Raw genomic sequence first — 23,062 nt, 5'->3', positions numbered from 1 at the left:
AAAATTTCATTTTTGTAAGTACAATTTGTATCCAAAGTATTTAAAGTTTACAATGTGCATGTGACCTACTGTAATACTGGTAAAATTCAAACCTCCCTCTCTTCCCGTGCTGAAACTAGGATTTCAAATGCAATTTGTCATGTTCCTTCTGCAAAACCAATTGTTGATAGTAGTTTGTATTGCTCTACTACATAACCAATTGTTGATAATGGTTTGTATAGCTCTAATTTGGCCATCTTAAGGTAAACAGAAAGTAAAGATAATAATAATGGAATCTACATAATACAAAGTATCGTGATGTATTTGGCATGTGATGAAAGTTATCAAATATTAACAGAAACTTATGCAATAATGTAAAATTAAAATACCTGATGGGATTTGAGTCATAGTTTCCCTCCCTATAATACATGGAATAAGTTATTATTCATCCTATGTAGCAATTTAAAGGACTTTTTCATATATTAACCTTGTGTGGTCCTGTAGAATTTGAGATCTTTTCTTTTTTTTTATTAATTTTTTACATATACATTTGTATTGTTACACATATATACCATAAACTACATACAGCAAGAAGAGCCATGAAACAATCAAGAATTAAATAAATGTTACATTCATAGTGTTTTGGCTATTTGTTTTGGCAACCTTGAAGAAAACATTTTTCCTACCTTAGTGAGTCTAAAATTCTGAATGTAAATCACTATCTATCATATCTCATCATTATTAACTTAAAACATCTATCTAGACCTAAAAACATCTTAACCCATCACCAACCAAGCTTCATTGTAAAACTATTTGCTACTATAGTTGCTTTTCTGACAGGTTACTCTAGTCAGTGAAATCTCTTTTTCCTTCTTACTATTACTTTCTGCTTGAGCTTCAGTGTTTCTATGTATTTTCATCACTGTCCTTAATATTAATGACAGGGAATTCATGGAATCATTAGAAGTAATTTTTACAAGTTTCCAGTATTTATATGCACATCTGAATCTGTCTAAATAGATTTGCTTTAATCCAATCCAAAGTGTGATGTCTATAAAATTCTGGCTTCTGGCCTCATGCCTTATTTTTCTCCTCTGAGATAAGTGCTTGTCTCCTGCTGAGCTAAGCTATATGGTGGGAAGGTTTTTATAGCTCTCCAATTTTGGAAAAAAAAGAGAACAGCTTCGATGTTAAATCTAAACTGTGAAGTCTCTTCCTCTGCACAGATGTCATGGATTTAATTATATCTTGTTTGATAAAACAGTGAATGCCTCCCCTAGCCCCTACTTTGTGGAGTTTTGTTGTTTCAGTACAGAAAGCATATAGTTAAAACATCTTTGTTATGCAAGTTCATTGTATTTTTTAACAAGTTATTTTGGGAAAAGCACACTTGGAATGATTGGCATATGCATGTTGACCAGCCTTCTCTCTTTACATTCAGTTCTTTGGTGAGGCTTATAGAGTCACAGAATTCTAAACACTGCAGTGTATAGACTAAATTCTTTCCTTGAACTTTACAAGCTTTAGGTCCAAACTCATCCAAGAAATGTCAAAAGTCTGTATTACTTTGTAGACTTACACACTTTCTGTCTGAGCAAATGTCTTTTCTACATTAATGTGATCATCTTTTTCATGGCTCTTCCTTTCTTCTATCTCAGTAAAAATTAAACTGTTTGTTTACTTTTAGTGAACTGATTTGTTTAATGGTGGTAGTTTCAGGTGCAACAAAATTGCTTACATTTGTTCAGTAGGAGGGTTTGCATATATTAATTTATGTTAATAAGTGCCCTTTTGCAACTAGGAATTTAGAAATACAAAATAATTCTGAGCAGAAGGACATTTTTTCTCTTTAACCCTAATTCTAGTCACTCAACAGGAGACTAGAGTAGTGAAAACATATTTTTCCTTGAAGATCCCTGGTGAAACTAAATAGCCTAGCAGCAGAAGAGTTTGAGATTTCTGCCTGTGGCATTGCACACGTCAGACTATCTTCAACATGAGAAAGCTCATTCTAGAGTGTTTATATATCAGTCAGCTTTCTATCACTGGGCCAAAACACCCGAGGGAAGCCTTAGAGGAAGAAAGCTTAAGTAGCTCCATGGTTCCCAAGGTTTCAGGTCATGCTAATCTGGCTGTATTATCATGGGTCTGTCACACAGTGAAGCAAATCAGCTTCGCTCATGGCTATCAAGAGGTAAGGGGAGGAAAAAAAATGGGGTTGAAGACAATGTTTGATTCCCAAGGTCATGTCCACAAAACCCACTTTTTTTTTTAGTATATTCTACCTCTAAATGTTTACAGCGATCTGAATTATGAATCTAAAAATGGATAAATCCATTGAGGGGGCCAGACTTTTCAACAGGGACATGTGCTCATGAAACCATAGGTACAGTCAAAAGAGAGTTGATTTCATTATCCTGAAGCTTTCATTCAGACACTTTGCAATGAATGCTTGCCTGTTTCCCACCCCCAGAAAATGGTTGCCCGCTTAATATGCCCACAATTTTTTTTGTTCAGCTTATTTATTGCAAGACTTACTTTCTTCCTATCCTTATTTTGTTGTCTGGTGCCCATCTTTAGTCTTGATTCTAATATGTTGCCTGATGATGCTTTAAGTCACTATAAGTCAATGTGATACTTCTTTCCACAGTGCTTGGAACATCTATGTATTCCCCCATTTACAATTCATTCAAGCTGAATAAGTGACAAAGAAAAAACATTACAGATCGTGCTTTTGGCAGTCTTCAAGTGTCTAAAAATTGCACCCCTTCAACCAATGGCTTCTAGATATACAATCTAGCTAAGTTTGGAAAATTAGCATAGCTAATAACTTTACACTGGCACCACTTTAATTCATTCTTTTTTTCGTTTTTCTTATAGTTTTATACTGATTGTTTTCAGCACATGTGCTGGATCTTTGTCCATGTTGAACATATTTCTTGTGGATCAAATTCCTTGAGTATCTTTTTTGCTTTGTCATTCTTTGCAGGATTTAGTGTCTTCTTTTCTCTGTAACTCCTGCTCCAATCCACTTGTGCATGAAAATGAGGGCAGCCCTACAGTCCCCATTTCTTCTATTGGCTCTGGCTCATCCTAGAAATCCTGCTGACCTCAGCAAAGCTGAGCTTCCTTTCATCTAAGCCTGAATAATCACTTTAATGAATGCTGTGAGAAAGTTTTTCAGGAGTATTCTTGTTACCTTTTTGGGCAGATGCATCTGAAGTTTTTTCAATGTATTAAAATATTAGTTTTTTTTTTTTACTCTGAAATAGTGGATAATTTCTGTCAGTCCCAGCAGTCTGTCTATACTCAGTAAACTGAACCAACGTCCCCAGATTCATACTTACCTCATGTCTCAGTTTAGATATGAGCTTCTTCTATTTCTGTATCTTTTTAAGCTTTTTAAATGTCATTCACACACATTTATGAATATATACACATATATGCAGCTTGACTGAAATTTCTCATTGTTTCTTTCTCTGTGCACCATGAATACAAATTACCAATAGTCAAATGTAGTGAAATCATGTTCGTTTCCCTATGTTTCTAAGTTCCTACATTATTGCACCTAGTATGATTCTTCTTGAGTTTTACACTCCCTTCTATTAGGACATTTTCATATGAAATATAACTGAAGCCTTTGATTTTTGTCTTGCTCAAGGCATGGAGTACCAGTGAGCTAGCTGTCCTTTCTGCAGAGAGCACGGTAAATTAACTAGTGCTAAGTCCACATTGTCTCTTGCTTGTATGCTATTTCTATCATGGCTTTTGTGTCTCTGAGAAGTAGAGGTAGAAATAATGTTATCCATCTGTTAATCATGTGAGGAAAATAACTCTAAATAAAACTGGAACTTGTGCTAGAGAAGGTGGTAGGTGATGATTAGAACCAGCAGAATGCACATCTGGCCGTCAAGAAAGAGAAAGCACAGTAGAAGAGAGTGTTAGACTACAGAACATGTCTAAAACAACTTCAACTTGTCCTGTGAGGCATCTTTGACCCTGAATCCCCTGAAGCAATCATCTCCTGACTCACAGGAATGAGTTCCTTTTAGTATCTTGCACACAGTTGATGATTTATTAGGGATAGACTCAGAATAAATGTTCCAGTGGAGACTTCCTATTAGAAAAAATTCTCACTACAGTAAATATGAGGGGACTGCTTACTTACTATGACACACATTTGTGAAAAACACATACTGAAACATTATTTTCACTATTATAAAGATGTTAAATGTATAAAGATATTTTATTTAATGTGAACATGGCAATTGTATAATTATCAAGAAATTTGCTGTGTCTGTGATCCTTGAAGGCCATGCTTTTTACTAAATATGGGAAAGGGGATATTTAGAGTGGCATTGTGAACTGTGCACTGAAACATTTTCACCTGGTCTTGCAATTCTAGAATGCCATTTAGACAGAGAGCTAGATTAGAAAAATTATGCTGATATTGGGAGGTTAGGTATTATATAGAAGAATGTTCTCAAACAAAAACTTATAAGATTGCCTCATCTCCACTCTAATAGATTGTAGACATCTTAAAAATGAAAATATCAACATCAACAAAATCTTAATGATTGAAGGAGCTATATCTTTGCTGCCTTGATATTTCTGATTCAAGTTATTTAAGCCCCCCCCCCCCCCTCTCTCTCTCTCTCTCTCTCTTTCTATTTCTTTCCTCTCTGTCTCTCTCCCTCCCTCCTTTTGTTCCTCTATCCCTCTCTTCCTTTCTTTCTTTATCCTTTTTTCTTCATGCTTGTATACATTTCCATTTCTCATTAAGAAATAGCTTATCTTACATCAATCCATTCACACACAACATTTTATTATCCCATTTCTTTTCTCATTTGCCTTGCACTTTCATTTTTTATTTAAGTTGATGATAAATGAACTTTAGTGTAACAGTTCCAATTAACTGAGAAAAGATGAGATTGGCAAGGCAGACCTAAGAAATCAATCCAAAATATTACAGGAGATGGTAACTATGAGTAAACTTAATGTAATCAAGTTTATTACTAAGAAAAACATAAGATAAGATCTTATAAGCATTAAAGGAGTCTGGATATGAGAAAAAAATTACTTAGGTTTCCTGTGTTTTCTGGGCATATTAGTACACTACTGCCACTAATTTTTCTGGATCAAATCAATGCAACACAAAGAAACCTTACAGTTAGCTGGGCATTTTTCTTTAATTGGGAGAATGGCACAAGTTATGTAACACCATGTGGAGTAATACAAGGCTTATCCGCTCTCCTATAAATTGCACTAGAAAGCAGTAGAAAATTTAAATTATTGAAAGACATTTTTACCATGTATTGATGGGAGATAAAACATAATAATATCCAATCTGTTTAACTTTTACAGTTTATAGTCTGATTTCATACATTTATTTTCTGCTTTAATAAGAATAAGACTCTTTTTACTTAACTTTCAGACTGTATTGCTGATTTTAATAATTACCCAGAACTCTTCTTTTACTTGCTATACACCCATAATATCCTTTAACTCAAATTAATTTATAACAATGGATTTATTTGGTTCTTATATTGTTTTGTTTTACCCCATTCAGCATTAAAGGCAATGTATTGAATTCAGCTCACCTAAAGCTTTGAAACATCTGTTACAGATCGTTCACATGGAAAGATCTGTAGATCATTACTCACACTTATTGTTTTCTTACCAAAAATAGAAGGCATGTATTGATTTGGAATTATGAGATTTGAAATTATGAATTTAAAAATTAAAAACCTTATTGTTCAAAGTTTTATATCACTGACATAAGAAAAACAAACAAACAAAAAACAAAACAAAACAAAAAAAACCAAAACAACCAGGATTCCTATATCTGTACCTCACCTCCTGAGATGAATGAAATATTTTTTTAAATTATAATTAAGTCATATTACATTCTGATTGTTATCCTCTCACTTGTATCTTCCTATTTCCACCCTCCCTCCTTTTTGTGTTCTATTTCTTTCCCCTAGACCTCTGACAGAAGGAGACCTCCTTCCCCCACCAAATGACCACAGCCTATCAGGTCTCATCAGGATAGCCTGCATCCCCTTTCTCAGTGTGCCTCCAGGGCTCCCCACCAAGGGGAAGTGATCATATTGGGGACACCAGAGTTCATGTGAGAGGCAGTCCCTAGTCTCCCCATAACCATGGAGAATGAACTGTCCATTGGCTAGATCTGAACAGGGATGGGGTCTAGGTTTACTGCATGCATTGTCTTTGGTTGGTAAAACAGTGTGTGCAGCCTCCCTGGGTCCAGATCTTCTTTTCTAGATGGTCTCCTTGTGGGGCTCCTGAACCCACTGCGTCCTTCCATCCATACCATTTTTTCCATACCACAGTCAGTCCTAGCATCTCTTCTGATCCCCTTCTGAGTGGAGCTCTTAGAGGACATCTATGTTGGGCTAATATCCACTTATAAGTGAGTATATACCATGCGCGTCTTTACCTTGCATACTGTAAAATATGACTTGAGTCCTAGAGACTTCATGTTATGCATTTCTCCAAAGGAAAGGACAGTATTGGATCTTTCCAACAGAATTTTCAGGAACCAGCAACTAAATCCTATATATGTGTTCTGAAAGTAACTGCAGTAGTTAATGTGTGATATCAGAGTTCAGTTTTCTCAATGACATAAGTCCTTATGGCTGTGCTACTACTGATATTTCTGTTACTTGATTTTTTTCAGGGGAGGCCACTTCAATTTTTGTCTATTCAAAAATTTCTTCAATTTATACAGTTATTGTTGTTGCTGCTGTTGTTTAAGGTTTTACTTATCTCAGGTAATGGTTTAGAGATAATTTAAATTATTTTCTAGTTTAAAAAATTTGTATCTCTTTCAATACTATTGTAGAATTTGGATACAATTTAATATAATATAGAAGATTCAAATAATTGATGTGATGATAATTTAAGTCAAAACCTAAAAGTTCTCTATGAATTTAAAGATTGTTGAAATTTACAGAAGCCACTTTAGAAATTGTTTTAACCAATGATTTTCATTCATCGACTATTTGAAATTTAATATTTATAATTAAAATTGAATGTGTAAGTAAGTTTAAATAGTGGTTATGAAGATTTGTTTCTTACTGAAAAAAATATAATACGGCCTAATGGGGTTATAGTGTGCAGAGAGCTAGTATACTGAATGTGGCTATGTCAGCTAAGCACTGATATATGATAAAGGCATTAGCGTAACACCAATAACATCAAAGTCCAGAAACACTATTTGTTGAGCCATATTTTTAAAATACAAAGAATGAGTGAAGGGAAATATAGAAAGATTAATTTTTGCCATTTGTTAGGATGAGATTAATCAAGTTCTTTTTGGTAGAAGCCTTTGAAGTGACATCACCTAATTGAGTTATCATCTTATAAAAATTTATTTATTTAATCACTTTACAGCCTAATTCCAGCCCCCTCCCCCATCTCTTCCCAATCCTGCATTCAAATCCCCTCCCCCTGAGTCATCCATCTTTTTCTTAGAGAAAGGGAGGGTCCTAAGGCAAACCAACTCATACTGGCAGCTGAAGTCACAGCAATACTAAGTGCATCTTTTCTCACTGAGACCAGACAAGGCAGCCCAGCTAGGGGAAAAGGCATCCAAAGGCAGGCAACAGAATCAGAGATAGCCCTTACTCCCACTGTAGGTGACACACATGAAGAACAATCTGCATAACTGCTAAGTGTCTATAGGAAGCCTACGTCCATCTTGGTGGCTCAGTCTCTATAAACCTTCATGAGCCCAGGTTAGCTTACTCTGTAGGTTTTCTTGTCCTTGACCCCTCTGGCTCCCTCAATCCTTTCTCCTACTCTTAGACAGAACTCCTGAGATAGGACTATTGTTTGGCTGTGCATCTGTTTCCATTGGCTGCTGGATGAAGCCTCTCAGAAGAGAGTTATGCTAGGTTCTTGTCTGCAAGCATAGGAGAGTATCATTAATAGTGTCAGGAGTTGGCTCTCTTCCATTGAGTGATTCTCAAGTTGGGCTAGGCACTGATTTGTCATTTCCTCAATCTCTGCCTCATCTCTATCCTTACATTTGTAGGCAGGACAAATTTTGGGTTGAAGGTTTTATGAGTGGGCTGGTGTCCCCCTCCCTCCACTGGAAGTTCCATCTGGCTACAGGAGGTGGCGACTTCAGGCTCTATATACCCTACTGTTAGAGATCTCAGCTAGGGTCATCCCCATAGACTCTTGGGCATTTCCACTCTCCCATAGATGCTCCCTCACCAATTTCTGTTCTCTTTCCTGGTCCCCCCCACCCCATACTTCATCCCTGCTTCTGTTACTCTCCTCACCCTTTATCTCACACATCTGCCTTTCTCTGTCTACTTCAGATGTCTATTTTATTTCTTTTTCTGAGTGTGATTCATACATCCTTCCTTGGGCCTTCCTTGGCTTCTTTGGGTATGTTATTGTAGCATTGTAATCCTGTACATTATGGCTAACACCCACTTATAAATGAGTACATACTATGCATGCCTTTATGGAACTGAGTTACTTCCTTTTCTAGTTCCACCCATTTGCCTACAAATATTCCACATTTTATTTATCCATTCTTTGGTTGAGGGACATCTTGGTTGTTTCCAATTTCTGGTTATTATGAATAAAGCTGCTATGACCATAGTTGAATTATCGTTTTTATATTCCCTATCTCCATAGAAACTCATGGCAAAGTTCTGAATAAGCCCCTTAGTTTTTTACAAATCTTAGATATTGTTTATTAAAATTTTTTGAATCCTGCTCATAAGACAAGAGAGGTCAGAATCTCCCCTTTGTTTCTGTTATTTGTACTCTTCTGTTCCTTTCCAGTTTGATACTTTTTCTGTTGCATTCAAATGGCCCTTTGCTGCCATCTCCTAGACATTTAGGAGGTTTCACCCAGTGAGAACTTATCTGACTCTTCATTTTAGACTTAGTCTGGGATTTACATAAAGATGATTTATGATGGAGTTGTTAAACAGCTAAGAAAATTTAACGGATATAAACTATCTTTTCTGAGGTTATTGGGGTTGTAATAGTAATGGTGAGTGCTGAAACTTAAGTCTTCTGCATGCTAAGCAGGCACTGATATGCATAGCCCTATCAGAAAGAGATATCATTTGTATTACTTTGTTGAAAGCTATGTGGAATATAAATGCGAGCACATAAAATAATACTAATCGCCATGAAAACAAAACATACAATTATAAGGTTGTTTACAGAAGAGAACGGAAAGTTTGCAAAGAAGTATAAATGGCTACTAAACACTAACAAAAGTGTTCAATACATTGAGTTTTCAGGAGAATGCAGATTTAAACTATTGTAAGATTCCCCATCATTCAATTTGAATGGCCATCATTCAGAATATACATGATAACAAACTCTGGTCTTACTATGCAGAAAAGAGAACACTTACATGCTGTTGCTGGGAGTGTAAACTGTGGCAGCCACATTGGAACTTGGTGTGGAAATATTTTAAAAATGAGGAAAACACCATATAATCATTATAGGAAACCCTAGAATCATTTGTTATATGATCTGATAGGCTACTATTGGGCATGTTATCAAAAGACTATATCTTACTGTATAGATTCATTCCCACCTAATTCATTAAGGCTCAATTCACAACTTAGAAAATCACATCAACATAGTTGTCGATCAATGGTAGGATAATGAAAATGTGGCACAGATACAATGGAGTATACTCAGCTGTAGAGAAAAAAATTGAATTTTGCAGGTTTGTGTTGCTCCTAATGTTCATAAAAGAAACTTCTTATTGAAGTCGGTAACACTTAACACAATGATGTATTACCTTTCAAAATGCTGAAAATAAGTGAGTTTGAGGACTTAACCATTGTTGGGACAATTATATAAATCTTTACCTGGCAAGGTTGAGAGAACATCATGAAAAGAGAGTGAAAGAATTTAACAGCCGGAGGATGAGAAGAAATGCTGAGAAATGCTATCCATTGGACATGAGATGACTATCACATTACATGCACAACATCTGTTCAACATCAAGCCAATTAAAATTCCCTGCTTGGTAATGTGATGGGGTACAGCCCAGGAGACCTCAAATATACACAAATACCTATAGGCAGTTAAGCAATGCTGAGAGCTTGGTAAATAGTCATTTTTATGGAAGACCACACCAATTGGTTAACTTATACCAAATAGTCAGCACTGAAAACACACATTTAAATGACATTATACAGACTGAGCAGGTTGTAATTTAGGAAAATGTGTGTGTATATATATATATAACAATTAATGCAAAAGAGGTCATAAATTTGAAAAAGAGTAAGGAGGTATATAGGAGGATTTGGAGGGAGGAAAGTGAAGAGGTAAATCATGTAATTATAAGAGTAAAATAAATAATTATGGATAATTTCTTCTTGGATTCGAGAGGGTTGTTTTACTTCCAACCCATACCTAAGAATTTATTGGAAGTTGACGGCTACTGGAGAGTGGAGAGCGACTCTCCTTTGAGGATGTAGACACTAGTAGCTTCTTCATATCCCAGTAAGTGAATCCATACCCATGTTCACCTGGGTTATACTAACTGGACTCAGTGGGCTAAAAAAATACCCTTTGCTTTCTTTGTGTTGTTAAGTGTGATTTCATAGCCTCATGCTCTAGCTGTCTGCTCTCTGCCATTTCAGGAATTATGACACTCCCTCTGAATATTAAAAAGAAGAAAAATTTAAAAAACCCAAACTCTTTTCTTGATAAAGCAAATGAATAAAAATAGATAAGAGAAGACATCAGGTGGGGGAAAGAAGTGATCAAAGAATCTGGGAGAAATCTGAAGGTGAACTGAAGGGTAGTTCTAAATAAGAGACATTATATACATGTAGGATGCATGTTAAATAATAAAACTGTATTAAATGACTGCTTTACTTAATGCATATTTCTAAATGAACTTTAAACCCCTACCCAGATCTAGACAATGGTCAGAACATTCTCCACAGTTGAGTGGAGAGTGGGATATGACTTTCTCACGTACTCTGGTGCCTCACATTTGACCATGTCCCCTGGAGGGGGAGACCTGGTGGCATTCAGAGGAAGGACAGCAGGTTGCCAAGAAGAGACTTGATACCCTATGAGCATATACAGAGGGAGGAAGTCCCCCTCAGGAACAGTCATAGGGGAGGGGAATAAGGGTAAAAGGGGAGGGAGGGAAGAATGGGAGGATACAAGGGATGGGATAACCATTGAGATGTAACAAGAATAAATTAATAATAATAAAAAAGGAAAATAACACTATCGGAACACAGTCAGTGCTGTTCTTTGAATATAGTTTGAGTGGGACCATAAAGCATGTATCTGATACAATTTGAATCTTACTATGAGTTCTGAAAGGAATAGGAACTTCATCTCTCTGTTCTTCATTGAGGAGGGGGTCTTTGGGAGATTGCTAAAATTGGATAAGATGCAGAAGGTAGAACCTCCATGACTGATACTGACTTTATTACTGAAGGTAGAGACATCAGAAGAACAGATATACCACCTACCTCTTCCTATGTTATACTGTCTGTCATTTGGGTACTCTCACAACATGAATGTGATCACCAGTTGCAGCCACCTTACCTGGGACCTCTACAAATGAACTAAGTTAGCCATTTTATTAAATTTTCAGTGTCTAAAATATGGAGGAACCTAAGATAAATATCTGTAGATTGTATCTATTATAACACATAGTAACTATTACTGTAATATTTATTTTTCTTATTCATCTAGATGAAATGAAATAGAAAGAAATAATAAAAAATAAGTAAACAAGATAATACATGGTTGGAAGATTATGGATTTCATAACACAAGTTATTCTAGAGATGTTGACATCTTTGTTGATTTTCTACACCTGTACAAGTATTTTCTTTGATACACTTGTACAATTCTTTGCATTGAATATTTTATAAACAAAGGAATGTATAGATTTATCTTTCTGTGATCTTTAGATGTTTTCAAATGCAAACCCCATGTTTGTATTTTGCTTTTTTCCCTTTTACACTGACAGTATTTTCTGTAAGCTAATAAGCTTGGACGTTTTGTTGTTGTTGTTTGTTCAATTTTTTTTGTAATAAAAACTTGCCAAGTATCTATGGTTAAGGAAGTTTATTTTCAAGATATGTCTCCATTGTCCAATTGAGAAGATGTGTATACCACAGAATTGAAAAACAATTTTCCAGAAAAAAAAAACCCATGGAAACTGTGGCATGTATAAAGAGAACAAAGCCACCTACATAACCTCATTCTTATCTATAATGAGGGCTGCTCTTTCTACAAGAGGCAACATGACAACAAGGAAATAGGAGCAAAGATGCAAGGGGGAATACACACAACAAAATGTTCAACTCCACATTCCCTCTGGTGACGTGCAATGTGCATTGTGTTCAACTACGGTAAAAATGATGCCACCTATATTATTTCTTCAGTGTGCTGCCAAATCCAACAGCAAGCAGTTGCAAAAATTATAGGTTTGCTCTTGCCTCTGAGAACGATTTTGAGCATTGTGCTAGTATTAGGATAGCTTCTGCCTTTACACAGGTGCCCAAATGTCACCGTAGATCTTTTGCCTTCAGTTTATTGGTTCTTAAAAAGAAACCCTTTCTAAAACACTAGCAAAAATCAAACAAGTATTCATTGGTGAGGTCAAAATTGAATCTTGAAATAGAACATACTAGTCAATGAGTTATTTTTTCTGAGTGACATCACAGTTTCACTATTCTCATCAAAAACTGATGTCCGAATAGCATTTTTAGATCACTCAGTGTTCTAGGGTGGTTTTTCAGGTTGTTTAAACTATGAAAACAGAGAGAACATGATTTCTCTAAGACAGGTTATTTAATAACATAATACTAGATTGATGGAGACAAAAGGGGAAGTAGTAGATGGTATATTTGTTCTTGATATGTTGACCAGCTAAATCAGAAGTTGCTCAGTCTTGCCATTTTGTTTTCTGTGTGAATAATTTAAAAAAATGGAATGATTGTTAGATGACATTGTTAGAACTGTTATTTTATAATTGAATTGAGTAACAGAAAATAAACTTTATTTAATGAATTTTAATCTATCTCTTCAAATTTTTGAAGGGTAGTAATTTTCAGAATTATTTTAGTTAAAATTAAAAGCACTTTCTTATTACATGCTTGATGTCACAGTATCTGATATAAATACTTATGATTTTGGGGTTATTCTCTTTTTTGTCATCAGTTCCCATATATGAGCTATAAAATAATTGACTTATTTTTCTTATAAAGTTATTTCTTTTCTGTGAATGTGATGATGATCTGTAGTCAAGAGGAAGAAGCACATAATTCATTAATGAATAGAATCATGAAAGTACTTACCCCATACAAATTTTTAGTGCTGAACAGATTTCACTATGATTTAATATTCAAATGTATTTTAGCAAAGAGTTTTAAATAAACAAAATCATGATTATTTGTGGTGTGTGTGTGTGTGTGTGTGTGTGTGTGTGTGTGTGTGTCTGTGTGTTGAATGGAAAACTGAGTTTTAATCAGCATTAATTTTTGATTCCCCAACTGAAAACCTATGTGTAAACATTTAGTAGCTTGTAGAACAGAAGAGTTGCCATGGATAGATTGGCATCTTGGATTAGAATCTTTCTTAAGTAGAATTTAAATGGTTATTTTCTTCAGTTTCTTCCTAGTTCTAAGTTACACTGTGTTGCACACAGAACCTGATTCCTTCCTTTTAGAAACCCAGTAACTTCAATTTTGACAAGTCATTCTTTTCTTTCCTACCAGAACTGTTATTTCCTCAAGAGATATTTTTTTTCTTTATGATATTTGGAGTGATAATTAACATGCGCTAACACTGTGTGAGTAGAACTTTTATTTTCAAATGCATTCAAATCAACCTCTAGTTAGGTTCAGATTGTCATAGGAAGCACATTTGACAGCAAGAGCCTCATAACCATCCCCCCACTGCAGTTCCTTATTTTCATTAAACCAACATTTATAAGTTAACCAGCGATAAGGAAAGAACCTTGATGAGGTATAGAAGTTGCTGATTGAGATCCTGAAAACTTAGAGGTCTTCTGCATAGAAAATGATTAAACATAGACTTTAATACCTAAGGAAAATACAAAAATACCTGGTTTAAAAATTAGTACCTGGATGCTTTGGGATTTAGGCTATGCATACTATATGAAAGAAAAATCTCATGCTGAATCAGTTTCCCCAGTTATGTACTCTCTTTCAGTTTTCTTATTCATTATTAAATTTTCCCTCTTATGTGTGTTTTAAGTGTGATTGTAAGTAATTACTATCCAGATACTCTATAATGCAATACTTGTTCAAATATTTTTTTTATTCATAGACAGATCTCTTTTCAACAAATTTGCTTCAGATTTATTTTTCCCTCTTTGGTTCCATCTTCCTAACAGCTATTGAAACGTGAAAGGGTCACAGTTTATGCCCAGTTTTTCCTCTTCCATCTTCCTTTTTACAAAATTTCATTTCTTTGAACTCATTCGACAGGACATTTATGTTTTGAAAAATGAGACAGAGTGTGTTAAGCACTGCTCATTACCACTGTATTCTTTCTGTTTTACCATTGTAAGATATACTGACTGCCATGTTCTATTGTGGATATGTCAACACAAAATGAAATGGCAGTTTAAGTCCTCTGTTCATTTCCGTTCTATTATCCTACGAAGTATTTTGTATTTTGAAATACTTTCAATTCATGAAAGAAAATTAAAAGCCTGGATCATTTTCTCCTTTCAGCAAAATAAGACAGTAACTGTTCATTTAACCTTCTTTTCTATAAAAAAAAAACCACTCTAAACCTAAAAACACGTTTCATGGCTCTATGTGTTAAGGACCAAGAGAAGGATGATACAATGCCTGCTATTATCTTGGGAAATTAGCTAAACAGCCTTCAGAGGCTTTCTTCCAAGTGCTATGAATTCATTTCTTTGAATTTTGAATAGAAATTTGTTTGGCCAAGCAGGTGTATGAATCACAGAGGATATATTTTTTTAAATCAGAAATGATCCTTGATATGCCCAGTTCCTCTGTCTTTGTCTACCTATGTCTAGCAGTGTGAATAGCTATAGAAATTGCCTTCATAGGACCACAGTTTTTGAGACAAAGGCAACTGTCTGCCTCTTCCTTTGGGTCTTGCCAAGAACCCTAAAGAAACTGTTTATACAGGCAAAGTGTAGTCCACTGGGCAATGTATTTAGGGAATAATCATCAGAGGAAGTCTTATCACCAGTGTGTCTAGCAATGTAGATGTAGTATTTTGGCGCACAGTAAGTAGAAAGTAAGGTTTCAGACATGGCCACCTGAAATACATTCTAAGCTCCTTATGCACTAAGTAGAGTAGTGCTGGTCACTGCTTTAAACCTATCTTAGTTTTAGATGAAAATGGATGCACTAAAGAAACCCAGGATTTTATTAGGATTTTCAGGATGAATGATAAAAAGACTTTGTAATACAGAAAAAATGAAAAAAAAAAAAAAAAAAAAAAAAAAAAGACCACACCTGCTATACTGTGGGCATACTCTGAGAATAACAAATGGATGTCTGGAAATCCTCTGAGAATCTCATGTGGAGCTACACTGACTCAGTAGTCAGGAATCTGGCATCTGACTATGTCTGGCTGTAATTTTGGTCAATTTGAAGGGCTTCTGACAATCTCTATTTTCTAAGACAGAAGATCATTTGAGGTGCAAAGACACAAAACCCCTGAGAATATACAAATGTATTTGTGAGTCCAGTTTCTATGTTCTGTGTTAATATGCATTTCTATGCTCTCCTGTAGCAGTTTGGTGCGATTCTGGTACCTACAATGTTTCTCACACAGTATCTCCTGATTTATTATCCCATTTTTCATATAATCTTTTTTGCAATTTTTTCATTATATTTATTTTTAACATATAAATTTATATTATTATACCTGAGTAAAATAAACTACATAAAGTAGGAAGAACCATGAGACAATCAAGAATTATATAAATGTTCCATTCATAGTGATTTGGCTATTTGTATTTGGCAAACATGAAGTAAACATCTTTACTATCTTGTTGGGTCTAAATTTCTGAATGGAGATTAGTATCTGTCATATCTCATCTCTATTAACCTAAAACATCTATCTTGATGAAAAACATCTTAACCCCTAACATACTAAGCTTAGTTGAAAGAGTAATCTATCTGGTCTTCAAATCCATCAGAGATTTGAGAAAGGATAAAACTTAAATACCTGAGTGAACCTGGAGTGCAGGTTAGCAGCTTCCAAAATGAATAACTGACTGAGACAGTTTACTGCCTGAACAGTCCCCCAACACTCTATAATGTTGGAACATCATCTTTAGCCTTCTGGCTCAATATATCTGACAGACATATTTGTGAGGCAGGAACTATTGAGGACTTGACTACCTATTCTTGGCAGAATTTGGTCATCGACTCTACCTGCATCTAAACTTGTCCATTTTTAGGCAGAATTCTGTCTGTGGCAGAAATGAGGACATTTTTCCCAGAGGCTTGTTTGCCACATTTGAAGCTAACTCCATAAGGAGGTTTTGATGCTCATCTTATTCTTTTAGGCAGGATGGATGTTGCCACGAGTTAACTTGTCTTGTTGTCAAAGAAACTTTAGAATAATAGAACATATTTAAATGTCCTATTCCATAGGTCTCTGAGGTTTCTGAAGACCTTATTTAACTATTTTACCTCATATGTCTATAGAATAATAACTATCTATTAGACCTAGAGTATATATTCTTGTGATAAAATTAGACTAGTTTTTGACATGAGCATGATTTGCATCAATATACAAAATTTAATACCATTGAACTAAAACTTAACCTTATTTCTGAGTAACAATTAGGGCCTTGAGATGAGGAGTAGATTCTGGGCTGTATAAAGATGATAGCTAAGCAAGCCAGGGGAAGAAGGACAGTATTCATTGCTCCGTTATGATTTCTGACTTTAGGTTCAAGCCTTGTGTTCTTATCTGTGTACCCCTTGCTTATTATCTATAAGATAAACAAACTGTTTCCTCCCCCTGTTGCTCTTCTCAGTGATTTATCACAGAAATAGAAAAGGGGACTAGGACACCTTTCCCTCTTTTCTATATCCCCTCTTACACCTTTCTTCTTTCTTAGAGATGTGTAAATTACCCTGTTTCCATATTGCCAGTGATTTAGACTGTACATTTCTACTATATTTTAAAATTAAAATGTGAAGAACCTAGAAAAAGCCAGAGTATATATTTTAAATATTTTATATGCATATATGCTTACATCTATGTATCTTTATGTGATTTTTTCAAATCATCTTTTTGTATCAATTATTAATAGTGTTGTGGTTGTTGTTATTGTTGTTCTTGACAGTGATGAAATATAGAAAGACATTAGATATGCTTGCATCTTAAGTGAATCTCACTGGGAGAGGTAGAGTTTCAGGGACCACTAGTTTTTTACATAGGTGAGAAGAGGTCTTGACTGAATCTGGCAGGCCAGCTGCCATAGCTCAGGTGTCCTCAGCGTCTCTCAATAGATGCAGCATATGTCCCACACTTTCAATAAGGTGCTTCCATTTGTATATGACTGGCTGGAAATCCGAAGTGAGCATGGTATTAAAAGTCATTATTGATATTATTTTTAAAAAGTTTCTTGAGACAAAGTCTCCTGACATTGCTGAGGCTGGTCTGTACCTTTATATGTAGTCTTGGTCTCAAACTTCTTCCTTGGCCTCCCAAGTGATAGGATTGTAGCCATGAGCCACCGTTCGTGGCTATTTTCTGCTCTTAGTATGCACTTAAACAACGTAAGCTCAGTGATCTAAAGAAACAACATTTTTTTTAACCTTTCATGTTAAGAATCATGATTTTGCTGATTTCCAGTAAGAGTAGCTTGCATTTGGTTCATAGTGAATAGGGAACAAAATGCTGTATTTTAAACTGCCAAAATATGTTGATTTTAACTGAGAAAGGATTCAAAAGTCATTCTCTCAAAGCTATTTTGAGACATCCAAAGTAATATTAGCCATAGTCCTAACTAAAACAGCTTGATAGCATTGAAAATATTTCTGGCAGGATAGAGAAGTAATTTTGTGTTTGCTTCTTAGGAAGACGCTGCCATTGCCATTGACACTGCATGGTAGAGTTGAGTGGGCCATCAGTGTCTTCTAGCCTTGCTTTCGCTTTTGACCCAAGATTGTCTAGGTCCTACTGGATCTTTTAAATCTTGTTATTGGTATCTATATACAAGAATAAACATTGTGAATGTTTTGAGTTGATAGGTAAAACAAAGGAAAATTTTCATTCAGCTAAAAGTGACCAGAGCTACAGTTGGAATAAGAGGCTCAGATTATAGTGAGAGAGGATAATTCTGATATTTTGGAAGTATAATGCTTTTTAAAAGTTAACATTTTAGCTCTACTTAAAACTTATTCCCAACAACATTATTATGTGGTAATTTACATGGATACTTCTTACTTTTGTCAGACATTAAGATATAAAGTGCAGTTGGTTATCTAGTTGCCTTGGAAACAAGCATGCCCTACAGTTTTGGTGGCTACGGCCTGGCAAAACAGCTCTGAAATCCCCAGCATTGGGTTCATGGTGGTGGTATACATCCATGACTGACACCTCACAGAGGTGGTGCAGCTGCTGGGAGCTGAGCTGCAGAGGAAGCTCAGGAGGCTCGTCACTGCTGGCCTACTGCTATTACCACCTGCAGGAGTTCGAGCTTGCTGCAGAGTGCTATGAGTAATTGAGCCAGACGCACCCTGAACTCAAGCAGTACAAGGTGACGTACAAGGCATGCCTGCATGCAGAGGCCACCGGGATCTCCTTCCTCCTGGACAGTCAAACTCGTGTCCAGGCTGCTATCAAGTACAGCGAGGGCAACCTACCAGGAGCCGGGAGCCAGGAACCTCGGGGAGCAGCTGCTGAGTGGGGAAGGTGTGGAGGACAGTGGAGGGGAGGATGACCCAGATAGTCTGGTCAACCTGGGTTGTCTGCTCTACAAGAAGGAACACTACGAAGCTGCCTCTTTCACGTTCTTAGCGGCCCTGAAGGCTTCTGGCTACCAGCCTGACCTTTCCTACTACTTGGCTTTGGCCTATTACAGCTGTCAGGAGTATGCCCTTGCTCTGAAGCCTACCACAGACATCATTGAGCATAGCATCCGTCAGCACCCAGAACTAGGTGTGGGCATGACCACCAAAAGCACTGATATTGTTGGAGATTTAAACATTTTTGTAGCTGTTCTTCGGGTTTTTACTTTTGCTTTTTTTTAAGAAGGAAGAGATGTTTATAAAAGTTAGTCATGTTGTTAGTGGGTTTTTTCTTAGACTGTGAAAATTTCAGTGTGAAATTTTGTCCCTAAATAAAAGTATAGTGCTATGGTTTGAAGATAAGCAATTGATAAATATGATATTGTTTTTACTGTTTACAATGGACTTTTAGCAGTGATTGATAATGTAAGTAAATTTAAAGTTCAGTATTCAATTACTATATGTGTGTAGCAAATAGAAAATAAGATATTAATGCTGGGGTTTCTTATACTATTTTGGGAAAGGGAAAAACATTTTATTCTATCTTTGACATTATCAAAGTCCCTTCTAACATTAATGGTGTATGAATATTAATGATGAAATTATATTTATGTAATTTAGAATGATTTAAAAACCATCTGAGACTTTTCAAAAAATCATTTTACCAATTGCATGGCCACAGTCAGCTCTTTGGGGGGACACAGTCAGCATGGCCACAGTTAGCTCTTGGGGGGAAGCCATGATGTGTGCTACCCATCGTCCTCATGCCCTGCATTTCCTACACACACAAAGGACTTTAACTTTGTTTTTCCACATGGGCTTTTGTTCTTAATAACTGTCAGTCTGTCTTGGAGAAACACCAAAAAATTAGGCTTTGAAAGTTTTTAACCCACAAACCCCACGATGTCTCATAATGCAACAACTTTCTAGTACCTTGTTGCTATAATTAAATCCTTTTTCTTTTTTCCAGAAGGAAGAAACCACTTATATGTTTACAGTTGTGAAGCGATACAAGGTAGGGTGTATATAGATATTAATATATACTCACACAATGATCTCTTTAGGTAGAGAAATACTAGCAGGTGTGTCAGAAAATTTAACTGTAAAGTTTTTTTGTTTTTGTTTTTTAATGTTTGGATACTAGAATATTATACTGAGCCAAGGTGACTTTTTTTTAAAAAAAAAAAGATATATTTATTATTTATATAGTATTCTGCCCGCATGTGCGCCTGTCAGCCAGAGGAAAACACTGAATTTCATTACAGATGGTCGTGAGCCACCATGTGGTTGCTGGGAATCGAACTCGGGACTTTTAGAAGAGCAGATGGTGCTCTTAACACTATGCCATCTCTCCAGTTCCTAATTTTTTTTTTTTACGTTATTATTTGACCTGTTCACAAAAGATGCGATGATTTCATATTTAAAAGAAACAGAAATGTTTAAATGCTACCTGATGTTCAGGAACTTTTTGGTTCCCGTAAGTGCTGGATGGAAACAGTCCAACTCATTCCTTTCTAAGACTGGGAGTTTATGCTCTTACAAACCAACTTCTGGTATACGTTATGACCCGTCGTCAGACTTCCGTTTCCGTTGGCTGGTTGCCCTGGGAACAAGAACACGCAACAGTCTTGACAGCTATGGCTGGGCTGAGCAGCTCCCAGATCCCAGATGGTGAGTTCACAGCAGTAGTGTACAGGCTCATCCGTGATGCCCGCTACTCAGAGGTGGTGCAGGTGCTGGGAGCTGAGCTGCAGAGGAGCCCGCGGAGCCGTGCAGGGCTGTCGCTGCTGGCTTACTGCTACTACCACTTGCAGGAGTTCGAGCTCGCTGCAGAGTGCTATGAGCAACTGAGCCAGATGCACCCTGAACTTGAGCAGTACCGCCTGTACCAGGCCCAGGCCCTGTACAAGGCCTGCCTGTATGCAGAGGCCACCCGGGTCTCCTTCCTCCTGGACAGCCCCACCTATCAAACTCGTGTCCTTCGTCTCCAGGCCGCTATCAAGTACAGCGAGGGCGACCTGCCAGGAGCCAGGAGCTTGGTGGAGCAGCTGCTGAATGGCGAAGCTGGAGAAGACAGTGGCGGAGAGAATGACCCAGATGGTTTGGTCAACATGGGTTGTCTGCTCTACAAGGAAGGACTATATGAAGCTGCCTGTTCCAAGTTCTTAGTGGCCCTGCAGGCATCTGGCTACCAGCCTGATGTATCGTACAACCTGGCCTTAGCTTGTTACAGCAACAGGCACTATGCCCCTGCCCTGAAGCATATCGCCAATATCGTTGAGCGTGGCATCCGTCAACACCCCGAATTAGGCGTGGGCATGACCACCGAAGGCATTGACGTTCGCAGTGTTGGCAACACTGTGGTCCTTCACCAGACTGCTCTAGTTGAAGCCTTCAACCTCAAGGCAGCCATAGAGTACCAGCTCAGAAACTATGAGGCGGCTCAGGAAGCCCTCACTGACATGCCACCCAGAGCAGAGGAAGAGCTAGACCCCGTGACCCTGCACAACCAGGCGCTGATGAACATGGATGCTAGACCTACGGAGGGCTTTGAGAAGCTCCAGTTTCTACTCCAACAGAACCCCTTCCCCCCAGAGACCTTCGGCAACCTGTTACTGCTCTACTGTAAATATGAATATTTTGACCTGGCAGCTGATGTCCTAGCAGAAAACGCCCACTTGACTTACAAGTTCCTCACACCCTATCTCTATGACTTCTTGGACGCCATGATCACTTGCCAGACAGCCCCCGAAGAGGCTTTCATTAAGCTTGACGGGCTGGCTGGCATGCTCACTGAGCAGCTCCGGAGGCTCACCAAGCAAGTTCAAGATGCAAGGCATAACAGGGATGACGAAGTTGTCCTAAAGGCCGTGAACGAATATGACGAAACTCTGGAGAAGTACATCCCTGTACTGATGGCCCAGGCGAAAATCTACTGGAATCTTGAAAATTATCCAATGGTGGAGAAGATCTTCCGGAAGTCTGTGGAATTCTGCAATGACCATGATGTGTGGAAGCTGAATGTGGCCCACGTGCTCTTCATGCAGGAAAACAAATACAAAGAGGCCATTGGCTTCTACGAGCCCATCGTCAAGAAGAACTACGATAACATCCTGAGTGTCAGCGCCATTGTGTTAGCCAACCTCTGTGTCTCCTACATCATGACAAGTCAGAACGAGGAAGCCGAGGAGTTGATGAGGAAGATTGAAAAGGAAGAAGAACAGCTTTCCTATGGCGACCCGGACAAGAAAATCTACCACCTTTGCATTGTGAATTTGGTGATAGGAACCCTTTACTGCGCCAAAGGAAACTATGACTTTGGCATCTCTCGGGTTATCAAAAGCCTGGAGCCTTACCATAAAAAGCTAGGAACTGACACGTGGTATTACGCCAAAAGATGCTTCCTGTCCTTGCTAGAAAACATGTCAAAGCACACCATCATGCTGAGGGACAGTGTTATTCAAGAGTGTGTCCAGTTCCTAGAGCACTGTGAAATTTTTGGCAGGAATATCCCTGCTGTTCTGGAACAGCCATTGGAGCAAGAGAGGATGCACACTGGGAAGAACACAGTCACCTACGAATCCAGGCAGTTGAAAGCTCTGATTTATGAGATCATAGGGTGGAATATGTAGTAACTTCTAGAAATGTCATTAGAAACGCTTTTTAAAATGTATATTTCACTCTTTTTCTGTATTTTTCTGCACACATTTGTTTCTTCTTTGACTCTGTATACTTGAAACTGTGACAGCTTTTCTACCCAGACAGCCACAGAGTGATACAGGCTCTTGTGCTTTTTCTTATAGATAGGCACAGTCCACAGTTGCTGCAATTTCATCTCTGCATAGACAGAAATGCTCAGCAGCACTTCGTGCTTCGGCTTTGAGCTGTCAAGGGGATTTAGCATTAGTTAGTCACTGGTACACAGTCCTGTTATGATGGCCTGGTAGACCCAGTTGCCGGACCACAGCAACCCATCTCTCCATCAGCAAAGAGAAGCAGAAGGCTGGCTTAGTCCTCTTTATAGATTTTGCTGCCCAATAAACCTAATTC

At 37.3% G+C, this 23,062-nt stretch overlaps 1 protein-coding gene across 1 annotated transcript; it reads left to right on the top strand.

Annotated features, from left to right (window-relative positions):
• Nucleotides 1-20,649: 20,649 nt before the first annotated feature.
• Nucleotides 20,650-22,644, top strand: LOC127193130 (tetratricopeptide repeat protein 30A2-like). The gene has a single exon (XM_051150463.1). The coding sequence runs from the start codon at nt 20,650-20,652 to the stop codon at nt 22,642-22,644; it is 1,995 nt and encodes a 664-aa protein (XP_051006420.1).
• Nucleotides 22,645-23,062: the final 418 nt, after the last annotated feature.

The sequence above is a fragment of the Acomys russatus genome, chromosome 8 (assembly GCF_903995435.1).
Source record: "Acomys russatus chromosome 8, mAcoRus1.1, whole genome shotgun sequence".
NCBI lineage: Eukaryota > Metazoa > Chordata > Mammalia > Rodentia > Muridae > Acomys > Acomys russatus.
This window is presented reverse-complemented; position numbering and strand designations above follow the sequence as displayed.